The following is a 12,369-nucleotide window of genomic DNA, read 5'->3' as shown; positions in this document are numbered from 1 at the left end:
CCAGAAGTTTTCGACAAAAATAACTAGATATATCTCTTTGAAACTCATCAGAAAGCTAATTGGACCTGTCATTAGCTATTTTGATTTGAATTGGTCTGTAATTAACATAAAAAAAGCAAAATATGCAAAAACATTTTAAAAAAGAAGGCGACTGAATGCAATCCGAATTTTTGGAACTGTTAAAAACAGCGATTGGACCAAAACTAGCTTTGTTTTATTGTTTTTTGATTGTTTTTAAAGATTGAGTGAAAAGCCTTTAATTGTGTTTAACGAGCAAAAAGTAACAAAGTGGCATGAAGAGGCCATATCGTGCGGTTTTTGAATGACTAAATTTTGCAAAGGAAATTTATTTAATAAATTGAATCAATTGTTCAACAACCTTCTTTTGTCTTTAAACTTAAAACCAACAACACTACCTTTAACAGCTTCTACATATTTTTCAGCAACTTCGGCAAAATTGCGTAAAACTACAAAAATGTGAACAAAAGCAACAAAAGTCAGGCCAATTCTAAACTGTCCAACCACCAAAAGCGAAAGAGACATAAATTTTTCAAAAAAAAATTTGTTTGAAGATAAGTGGCCTACCCATTTAAAAATGTTTCAGCTCTGACCACTACAGAAATGGAACATTAGACATTTCTGTAGAACGATGACAGCTGCCAGTAGGGAGCATAAGAGAAACCAAATGACCTGAATTTCACCAGAAAGGATATGTCTTTTTTTAGAATAATTAACATGTAGTCAGAAAACAAAAAGTGCAAAGTTAGAAAATAAGTTTAAACTTTTTGAAAACAATTAAACTCTAAGTCAAGAAAACAATTAGCTATCCTCTGAAATCATTCAATGGCTTCATTTATACCTTCAGACAAAACCATTGAGACTATTCGTTATCCGAAATCTCATAAGACTACAAAAAGAACAATTAAAAACAAAAATCAAAAGGTTATATCAATTTTGCAAGGAAACGGTGTCGAAGTCTATAAGGTCAAAATCTATTCATTGAAAATACTGAATATAATCAATTTCGTTCTATTTTGACGCCCTTACTGTGATGTGCTAGTTTTCATTAATGTGCCCTTAAAATTTTGGTCGGACAAAACAGCAAAAGAGAACCTCAAAAGTAGTGTTTAGCTGAAACTAACTATTTCCAAACCTGGAATATGTAGAACAGATGATGGGGGTTGGGGGATCCGGGGGGGGGGAGGGGGGAAGAGAACCTCAAAAGTAGTGTTTAGCTGAAACTAACTATTTCCAAACCTGGAATATGTAGAACAGATGATGGGGTTGGGGGATCCGGGGGGGGGGGGGAGGGGGGAGGGGGTTTGGTCGCTTTGTTTGTTTCAGTACCGTTTCAGAGCCGTTCATAATCAGTCTTCCCGGATGTTGGTCGCAGAGCAAATCAGCGCTGAATCAGTCTAAAGACATCCTGTTTTTTAGGATGGTCATTACTCTGTTCATGTCATAATTTACACAGGCCAGTCTGATTTTTGAGTAAAATTTACTTCATGAAAAAATAATATGTTCAGCTTAACTCCCGCCAACAAGGTTTGCTTTATATGCGATTCGAACTTCCGCGTGGGTACTTGTAACATTTAATTTGCGCAGCAAGTCGTAACCACTGAGCTAAATGGGCTTTGTTTTAGTTGCCTTCAAACCAGCTTAAATATAAACAATGCGTATACTACTATAGTAATTACTAGTTATAAGCTACAGAAGTATGACATTACTGTGCTCAGACTTAATTTTGGGGTATGAGTAATTTTTAGACTATACAGGATAAGTTTAGCCTGGGCGAACTCTATGACCTCAATATAATCATGATGAAGAAATACTGCACATAAAGAAACTTAAAATGTTCTGGAGATACAATGTTTCAGAACTGAATTAAGTTTTTACTCTTGAAATATGCTGGTTCAGCGTTGAAAAGCTCTGCGACTCAAGTCCGGGTTTATATCTGGTTACTTGTTTGGGATATATTTGTATATTTTTCATTTATGTGCTGTTTGTAATGATGGCTATTATTAGTTTTTCGAATGTTGGGACCAGTTAATTGCTCGAACTTATCGGAAATACAAAACTAGTATTTTGTCATGACATGATGCTGAAAATTAAATTTTCTTCTTTTTGAAATATTTGGCTCATTTTGTATGAAGTTTTGAGTTGTTTGTTTGAAAAAAAATAAATTGTTGAGAAGGATCCCTTACCTATAGCGACAATATAAATAAGGTTATAATGATAATAAGACTAATAATAAAATATAAGACTATAATAAAATATAAGACAAATATGCTACCAATGTAAACATTAAGTTTACTATCAAAGATAACAGGATATTTTTTGACAAATTTGCTCAACAACCAAAAAAGAAAAGATGAAAGTTACCTTCGAGTTTTCCCTTTCGTTGTGTTGCAAATTTGATTAGAATGTAAAATCGAATCAATAAATAATTCAATAGAAAACTGTAGTGTAATATCACTTGGAAGGGCTAATATTTAATTGAAAAGGGCGCGAGGCTTGAAATAGGAAAAAAAACCCAGACGTAAAAATGAGAAGGCGCCTTTTTCATTAACTTTTGGAATCGAATTTGAGCTGGTGGCGATATTTTTGAAAACAAATTAGTTCTTAAATCCGGGTTATTTTTTCCTGGTTATAAATACAGGTTAGTACAGTGATCGATCACCGATCTCAGACAAAAAGAGAGAGTTGAAATAAGTTATAAATTATAAACGCGTGGGTTATTCTCTTTGATAAAGTGTCTAATTTTCAGGGCTAAAATGACGGGAAACGTTTTCCCCGTATTGTTTTCCCCCAGCCCTCGGGTCTGTAAGTAAGTATATACACTATTGTTGCAAATAACACAACTATGGAAAAGTCTGGGATATGGAAATGTATATGTTTCTATTTACAGACAGAATGAGAGGATGAATACAGGGATATATTGAAAAAAAGGAGTGAATGTTTATGTTGTTGGGGGCATTTAAAAATGGTAATTCGTAAAATGTGCTATCGATATATATGTCAAAAAAGAGCCGTTTCAAAATGACAAGTCTGAGCAAATAATTAAAACACAGTATAGACTGTCTAAGACATTTGTAGCAAATTTCACGGCGTCGCGACTTCGAACTAGATCACGTTTTTCCTCAATTTTTTGTTTGTTTTTTTTTCTCACGATTTTGCACAAGAAGTGAAAAATTAAACAAAAAATAACGCGACCGGTTATGACGGCCGGGGTGAAAAACAAATATCGGTACAAAGATAGAATGGTTATCGAAACGGACACGCGCATAAATTACTTATACAAGGCGATGGCGATGGTTTTAATGCGTTTGAAATTGGAGAGTTAGGCTTTACATTTTAGGCTGGTGATTTGATCCTCAAAAAAAAAAAAATTTCAAAGAAGCGTCAAAAGGGACGTATATTCGTCCACTTTCTTATTAAATCTAGCCGAAAGATAATTGACAATTATGTAGTTATAAATAAAGATATATTTAGAGGTTTTTTGTAGGCTTATCGATATTTAGGTTTCGAGAACGGCGTTTCAAAGGATTCGAGCGTGCAAAGTGAAATAATCCCTCTGGCATTTTTATACCTTGCTTTTCCCCCTTTTATTCCCCCGCAAATTCACTCCTCCCCCAAGGCTTCCATTAGCGGTTTCCCTGTTATAATTTACAGACAGGTAGGGGTATATGTAACACTACATGGAGGAAAAGCGGGCGCTTAATTTTTTGGCCCAATTGTGGAAAATGAATTACATTTCTGTGCAATTTTCCGGTACATAAAAAGCACACAAAAAAGATAATCAATACTCTGAACGTAAATTGAAACTGGATGTTTTGTTTGAAAATTCGAAAACAGGTTTGATGCTCTTTTCATGCATTGCAAATGCTTTGAGTCGGAAAAAACTTCCTTGAAAAAATGATGAAAGTCAACGGCGGAGCTGCAAATATTTCAAATAAAAACTATTCCAAGCACTTATAAAACGCGCTAACAGAAACCTTTATAGATAACTGGGAACCGAGACATACATATAGAAAATAAGGCATTTGATTTTACAAAAGGTGCAAAATGAATAATGAACGTTTCCTTTTCAGTATCTTGAAAACAGATACTTTTGATACAAAAGATTAAGAAAAACGAATAGCTTAAAAAACAATGATTACCAAGCCAAGAAGAGCATGTGCAAACAAAATGTGAAAAATGTGTTTTAGGTAGTAAAGAAAACATTAATGTTAACATAAACATAGCAGGACAAGTCCTGACGTACAACTCGAATAATTTTTACTGACTAAAAAAACTAGACCTAGAACGGACTATGAGTAAATTGGGAAAATCATTTCTGAAAAAAATCACGTCAAGAAAAAAAAACAAAATCAAAATGCCGCATGTGAACAAAAAACCACTAACGAGAAATGAAAATTGGTTTCAAACAAAAAACTAGACCTAGAAAAAACAATGAATGGGTTGGGAAAACCAATTTGAAAATAAAATTGGATAAAAAAATCGAAAACACGGTAAAAATCAAATAAACATGCCACATTTGACCAAAAAAACAATGGCGAGACAGCAAATTTTTGTTAAGACACCGTTTTCTCACTTTACTTTAAAATAGGAGCAAAAAAAATCACCCTGCACACCACTTGCTTTTTTGCTCCACTTCCTTTTTCGGCGCGGCCAAAATCACTACTCCAATTTGAATTCAAAAATCACGAAAATATGTGAACAGATCTTAAAAACAAGACAGTGATCTAATACAATTCAAATTCTGTGAATTGTAATAAAAAACAGTATACATTTTAACTGTTCAGAAGAGCGCATCTGAAAACTGACATGGAGCAAAGGAATGAAAATAAACATCAAGTTTGTATTAGTTGGAAGAAATAGTGCATGAAAAGACTGAACGATGAGAGCAGAGAAAATCACTACTCTGAACGAAGAGAGGCCAAAATCACTACTCCAATTTGAATTCAAAAATCACGAAAATATGTGAACAGATCTTAAAAACAAGACAGTGATCTAATACAATTAAAATTCTGTGAATTGTAAAAAAAAACAGTAAACATTTTAAGTGTTCAGAAGAGCGCATCTGAAAACTGACATGGAGCAAAGGAATGAAAATAAACATCAAGTTTGTATTAGTTGGAAGAAATAGTGCATGAAAAGACTGAACGATGAGAGCAGAGAAAAAATTGTCAAAAAAAACAATAAACTTACAAAATTGGTCTAAAGACGTATTTCATTGATTTTCAAGTCGGCATCAGCTCCAAAAACACAAATTGTTATAAAACTAGATCCGAAATTCAATTGCACTATCACATGCAATATCAACATGCAAAAACTCGACAATGAATCAAAAGATTTATAATCGAATTAAACCAGATTTTTTGTGACAGTCTTTATAGCTGAACCTGTTAACAATTTTTCGAAATTTCGCAATAACAGAGATGTTCATTAAAAATTGGAGAAATTTGAACCTAGGTGACGATGGTAAACAATTATTGCAGAGTGAGCTGGTTACCCACAGGTATCTGACGGCAAAAGTTGAATGCTTTAAGAGAAACCATTCAAAGCACAAATAAAACTGATCTCGGAAAGGTTGGAAAGCAATTTTTTTCTCCAGAAGCTAGCATCATAATTTCTAAGCATAAGATGTTAGCTGAACAAAACAACTGGTCGAACTTCGAACTTATCAGTTTTCAAAATTTTGGCTTTGATGCTATGATGCTATTTTTTGTTGCTATAAAGGTAGTTTGAAAGAGAGTTCTAAGAAAGATTGATTTGCAGACTGTTGGATTATGGGAAGCTTATAAAGAATGATCAGTAAATTTTTTGACCTGAAAAAAATCGCAAAGAAGTTTGGGAGAATTTTGCTATCTTCATTATGCTTCCTTTTTTTGTCTCTGGCTCGGCCAACAAAAAGTATTTGCCATCCTGTCTGCAAAAAGTATTTGTCATCTTGTTGTTTCTGAGAAAATTAGTTGCCACTCTGGCAAGTGTCTCATTAGAACCCTACAATTAAAATGGAAAAATTGCTTTAAATATTCTGCGGGAGGGATTAAAATTTGCACGATTTATGCATATTCTCCTAGAAGAGTACAGCAAACAACTTATTGTCCCGACCCACTTTAGTGGGGGAGGAACTATATAATCCAATGTGCTTTTTTTGTTCAGTCAATTTTGGCCGATCGATATAATCATCGTAGAGAGTTGAGAGTGGTATCATTAAAAAGCTCGTCCAGCGTAGAAACTGGAATTGAAAAGATTTTTTCAGTTTTCGCTCTTTATAGGGAGTTATCAAGGTTTAAAGTTTTTTGAATATTTGACGTAATTCATCTGTTTTTATTCACATTTTCTGTATTTTTGACCTAGTTTTCGTCATTTTTGCTAAAATTTGTTCAAATTTTTTGCCGTAGTGTTATTGATTTTTATCTCTGAAGATGGAGGAGGTTTGATTAATTCTTTGATCTGAGTTTTTTGGCTGTAATTTTAGAAAATTTTAACTTTCGGGACAAAATTTAACTTTAGCCCACTTATCTTAAATCTGCTGGAAGTCGATAGCTTGAAACAGCGGCAATATTCTTTTTAAGCTGACAAACGAACTAGCTCTACACCCGTTGGCTTTGAGAGTCTTCTGGAATTAATAATTCGCAAGTTTTTTGCAAATTAAAACTCGATAACTATAAAAAATGCATTTTTATTTTTGACAAATTGAAAAATTTTGTTGTTCAAAAATTGATCTATTTCTCTACAATTTAAAACAATGAGTGTTTTGTTAGACGCATAGTAACATCTGGGATGATCTTGCTCTCGCCATGGATGCTCACGAGAATAAATTTTTAAGATTTTAATGGGGCGCGACTTTCTTTCAAAATATTTCGGCCATGCAAAAATTTTTTATGTAAAACTTCTTTTACTTACAAGAAATTCAAATCAGGGCTCAATGAGTGACAGATACCACTTACAAAAAAAAACGAGGCTCAACGAGATTTTTACACGGTTTCAGAGAAAACTCATGGTTTTTGAGGCTCTGACCAATTGTTTTCGTAAAATAATTTTTTATGTAATTCTTGAATTTCACTTTCATTTGTTATCTTTTTTGCAGTTAAATGACTTATTGTCCCCAAAAAAAGATCCAGTCATTTCTTAGGAGGTATAAATCAATCTAAACAATTCTTTCAGTTGTTATCCAATGTCTGTTTTGACTTTGAATATAATTGTTTTAAGAAAATATCGGTTAATTTTTAAACTTTGCCACTATTTTTATCTTATTTCTCTCAAGTTAGGTCGCAGTCTCAGTAAAAATAAGCGGAAACTGAGTTCCTGTGAGTTATAAATTAATGCTCCTGATGGTCCTATGTCAAACTAATGGTCCCTTTCTCTTTACACTACGCGTTTTCTTTAATTTTTTTTACTTTTGAGCATAATTGTACATTTTATGAGCTCATTTTGTTTCCTTGTCAAATTATCATATTACTGACAAGACCAACTGAAAAAAAAGCTTAGTAGGGAAAACGCACAGCGTTGGAAAAAGCATATGTGGATATGTTAATTGTTTTAGTTATATAGTTTATGCTTTTGGCTGAGACACAGTTATCTCGCAAAATTTTAATAATCTTTTTTTTTGTTTTTTGCTGATTTTTGTCATTTTTTTGTTGTTGTACGCCATATACCTGATAACAATAGATCTCAATTGCTTCCCCAGGACATATAACTCAGCCTAGTTAAAGATTTCAGTTTATAGCTGTTTGTTTTAGTGACTTTAAAACTGAAATAATTTTTTAGGTAGGTATCCTTTTACTTTCGTTTACGTAACCATGTACATCAATCTCAGAAATTAGACGTCTCAAATTCTTTTTTTGATTTATACTTTTTTTGCGCTCGATTATACTTTGTGATCTATTGCTTTGACCATTATTTTCACGAAAAGTTATAGAGGTTTCTATAATGTTAAGTTTTTGGGTTTCCTTTTTATCATCTCCTCGTAGTCGTCCTTTCATAAATAAAGCTCGCCGATGTTAAAAAGAAGAAACGTGACCATTTGCAGTTCTTGCAGGCGTCATTTTATAATTATAGTGCCTTGAATAGTGTGATCTAGTAAATCCGTTCGAAGTTTTGGCTTCTTTTTATATTTGTTGTTATTTTGAGGGGTTGTGACTCAGTCTCACTATTAACAGGACCAATTGGCTTCCTGAGGTATTGCAACTTAATCCATTGCTCTTTGTTGAACTTTAAGTCTGTTATGACTTTTGAAAATAATTGTTTTCAAAAATTTATTTCGGTTTTTGAGCTTTTGAGCACTTTTTAAACAGTTTTTCCGTCAATTTGTAGCTCAGTCTCTGTAAACATGGGTCACAACGCGTTTCCAGTGAACTACAATTTGATCTGTTTAACAATTTTAGCTTCAAACATTTGTTTCTCGGCTTTGTTACTCCTGCTACTACGACATTTAACAAAATGATTGAGATTTTTTATATTTATACGTTTTATAGGATATTTGTTTTCTTTTTAATTTATAACAATGATCGTAGGTTCCATTGTCTTTGAACTTTTGCGCAGTTGAACTTTGGATAATGAAAAATTTGTGTTGCTTCCTATGGAGATATAAATGTACATTTTAGGGATTTCAGTTGATATCTAATGACATTAATAGCGGTAAAATTAATTGTTTTCAAAAATCGAAACGTATTTTTGAATTTATTTCGCACCTCTTTACTTTTTTTTGTCGACTTGTTGACCAGTCGCAATGAGCACAGGTCTCATATTTTTTCTAATGAAGTATAGGTTAAAATGTTTTGTCTAGGTTTTATCTGATGCGAGTTTGAATTTTTGAATTTATTTTTTATAGTAATCGAGTTTTGGTCCTAATTAGTGTTCGTTGCTTGATATTTATTATTGTCCTTTCTAGTAGTCCTATTTTCAACGACCTTCATCGGTCCTCTAGGGTGGCATTATTGTATTCGGTTCTACTTTTTTCACTCCTATTCATTTAACCCCCTATCTTTTAACCCCGATTTATTCACCCCTCTATCATTTAACCCCTCTAACATTTTCCCCTCTATCATTTCATCCCGCCAATTAGCAGTCGACATTAAAGCATGTTTTGACATAATTAATGGATAAACTAATCCCACGTTCGGTTCTGATAGTTTCATATCAATTACCACGGGCCGCTGAGGCATGGCCATGGCCCGCCATGGCATGGCATGGCCAAATGATTATATTGCTAATTTAATAATCATTATTGTACAGAAAGATTAAAATCGGGATGAAATGATAGAGGAGTTAAAACATGAAGGGGCTAAATGATACAGGGGTGAGTAAATCGGGGTTAAATGATAGGGGGTTAAATGAATAGGGGTGAAAAAGCGGTACACGATTGTATTCCATTCGTTGTTTATTTAACGATATGTATGTTGTTGAAGGTTTTCTAACTCTTCATCATTTGGCAGCCAATTAACTCAGAAATGTGGATGAGCGAGGTCGGAACTTTATGTGTGTACGCACATTACTGAGCCTCCTTGTTTTTTCTCTAAAATTAAGTTTCCCATATTTGTTTCCATTCAGAGAGAGATAAAAATTGGTCTGCATCGTTGATATCTGAAAGAGTTGTGAAAAAGGACGCGCAAGCGATTTGACGACAATTTGCAAAAAATTGGGAAAAATTGAGGGATAGCGGGATAACTGCTATAACTGTTACTCTATAACATGACAACCAACAATTTGGTGCTCCCAGCTTTAAAAAATAGCAGGTTGGTAAGAGTTTTGATGGAGAAAACATCCTCGTTTTGGGATCTTGATCGCTCGAGTTCAAAATAATACGCTTTACCGTAGTACTGAATACTTCTTGTTTCCCGAGTTTCCCGAGTACTGAAAGTTTCCCGAATGAAATATAAAGTCAGAAACTATAAAAAAAATGACTCAATTGAAAGTCAAGCTTTTTTGAGATTTTATTTAGAAAAAAGTGGAAAGGACTTACCAAGTTCTTAGCATTTGGATCGGCTGCATTTTTGAGGAGGGTTTTAATGACGTCAAGATGACCTCCTTGACAGGCGAGATGAAGGCACTGGTTTCCGTCCTGAGTGAACAAAATAAAGCATGAAGAAAATCAAATATGATCAACATCAAGTATGAATAAATAAAACATCAAAATATTGAAATTATAGCAAAAATAACTAATAACAATAACAACTGAAATGTAGTTTTATGCGATTGGATGACTTCAAAAATTACGAGTGTTTCAAATCGATTTTTTTTTGACTGAGCGGTCATTTGCATTATTGCGAATTCAAAGAACTATTTTCTAACAAGCATTGTCGTTATCATTTCAAGATTCAATTTACGTGAATTTTCAGATATTCTTAGCACTAATTAATTTATAGAAAGATAAATATTGTTCAGTCACCAAAAATACCTCCTATTTATCTTCTAAAATATCGAACAAGCATTGTAGTTGAATCAAATTTTGTTTATTGACAGTTATCGACGTTTTGAAGCGAAGAAAGTTAAGAAAATTAGTTCACGTTGATGATTGTGAGCCAAGATAACCTTTAAAAGGTTTGAGTTCTTAATTTGCAAGCTTGATTTTCGTTTCTATTAGTCTTTCGTGGCGCTTATTTTACATGATTGCGGAAGAAAAACTTTAATTTCAATGTCAGATATAGGATAGCATGCCAATAAGATTGTACAGAAAATGGAAAGATAATAGTAATAAATTTAAAAAAATAGTTCGCTACAATCACATCGTCTCAAATCAAAAAGTTCGAATAGGGTAATAACTTAATTACTTAAAGGGTAAATTAAAGGGTTAAAGGGTCAATTAATTACTTAAAGGGTTATAATTAATTAAATTATTTAATAAACTAATAACTTAAAGTCTCTGCATGATGGGGTTCCAACAAACAGATTAAACGGTGCTTGAAATTTATTATAGCAGTATTTTTTCTCTTACTACTGTAAGAATTTCCAGCCATCTTGTGATCTGTCTTTTGGAACCCTAAAATGGAGAGACCTTCTAAAAATCCATGACATAACAAAGTTCAGCTGCATTCTTTCCATAAATTTAATTAATCGAGTTAGAACTATTGGAAGGGAATTATAAACTCTTGTTAAGATTTGACTCGATTATCTTGAAAAATTGCAGTGGAGTGTACTTTATTATATTGATGTGATTTGTTTTAAGTAAAACTGAAAAGCAACTTGTTTGTTTTTTTTTCACCTGATTTTGAATTGATTTGTCCCCTTTCTTCTGAATGAGATACTTGGCAACCTTAGCGTGACCTCTGTAGCAGCACTCGTGCAGGGCCGTGTTGCCAAACTGAAACAAACAACAATTCCACAAAATTGAGAATTATTCTCAAAAACTCCATTTTAATGACCGGATTGACCACAGAGCTGAAATAATTTTAAATTACAAAATCCTACTGTTCTGGCTATGAAAAATTGTTGACATGCATCTTTCATAATAGTTGTATGATGTTAAATTAACTTGAATGTTTTTCAAAAAAACATTTAGAAGCCATATGCAAAAATCAACTTCCAAGAATTCGGTCGAAACTTCAAAAAAATTTAACTTTTGAGAGTTTGAGAAAACAAGTACTAATGCAAAATTGTAACAGCAAAAACTGACCGAAGAAAATGTTTTAAAAAAGTTTTCGGAACAACCAGCTAAAGTTATTTTTAAGAAAACTGTAAGAAAGCAAATCATCAAGAGTATATAGATAATTTTTCCAGGCTGGTGAAAAACGCATTTTTTAAGAATCTACCATGAATTTCTGTGCCTTGCTGAGTCTTTCGAGATTGACATCGATGCTTCTAAAAGTGTTAGTACGCATTTGCGTTAAAAAACGGATCTATTCTGTATCGGCCCCCCATTTACAAGTTATTTATTTTTAAATAGCGCGTTACTAAAAACAGCACTGTAAAAAAACAGCACGTGCGCCTGGGGGGCGTAAAAAGTATTAGCCCACTAAGCTGGGCGCCAAAATAGGATAGGTCCAAAAAACGCAAAGAAATGCTTGAGCCGTCTTCTGCCGAGTGAAAGATCTAATCAAGGATAAGCTTGTGTCCTAATGATAATGAACTTTCAACAGCTCATAAATGAAGGTACACTGTTTTTGTCTGTTTGCCGTCAACATGCAAGTCATACACACCAGCACACACAAAAAAAAACATACACACACCACATATATAAATCCTAACAAAATAAATAAGCGAAATCAATTGCTCAGAAATCAAACACTTTCACGGTCTTTTGAAAACTGGAGAAGACAAAATTCATTTCGTACCAATTTAAACAATGTTTGGAATTTTTTCGTTTGTGCCACTTCCCCCAGCTTAGTGGGTGCATAGTATTTGCACCCCCCAGACGCAAGT

The 12,369-nt window shown here is 33.3% G+C and overlaps 2 protein-coding genes across 5 annotated transcripts in view; both read right to left on the bottom strand.

Moving 5' to 3' along the window:
* LOC142354058 (uncharacterized) overlaps nucleotides 1-12,369 on the bottom strand; it is a 469,891-nt gene that overhangs the window by 280,188 nt on the left and 177,334 nt on the right. The window lies entirely within an intron of this gene.
* LOC142354424 (uncharacterized) overlaps nucleotides 1-12,369 on the bottom strand; it is a 118,049-nt gene that overhangs the window by 89,613 nt on the left and 16,067 nt on the right. For all 4 annotated transcript variants that reach the window (XM_075406717.1, XM_075406718.1, XM_075406716.1 and 1 more), the window contains 2 exons: nucleotides 11,213-11,311; nucleotides 9,974-10,072 (listed from right to left, as the gene is read on the bottom strand). In XM_075406717.1, the coding sequence (XP_075262832.1) occupies nucleotides 9,974-10,072; nucleotides 11,213-11,311 (198 nt within the window). The remainder of the gene's footprint in view (nucleotides 1-9,973; nucleotides 10,073-11,212; nucleotides 11,312-12,369) is intronic.

This window comes from Convolutriloba macropyga, chromosome 15, assembly GCF_964194025.1.
Source record: "Convolutriloba macropyga chromosome 15, txConMacr16.3, whole genome shotgun sequence".
In the NCBI taxonomy this organism is placed as follows: domain Eukaryota; kingdom Metazoa; phylum Xenacoelomorpha; order Acoela; family Convolutidae; genus Convolutriloba; species Convolutriloba macropyga.
The sequence above is the reverse complement of the archived record's forward strand: the minus strand, read 5'-3'. Positions and strand labels throughout refer to the sequence as shown.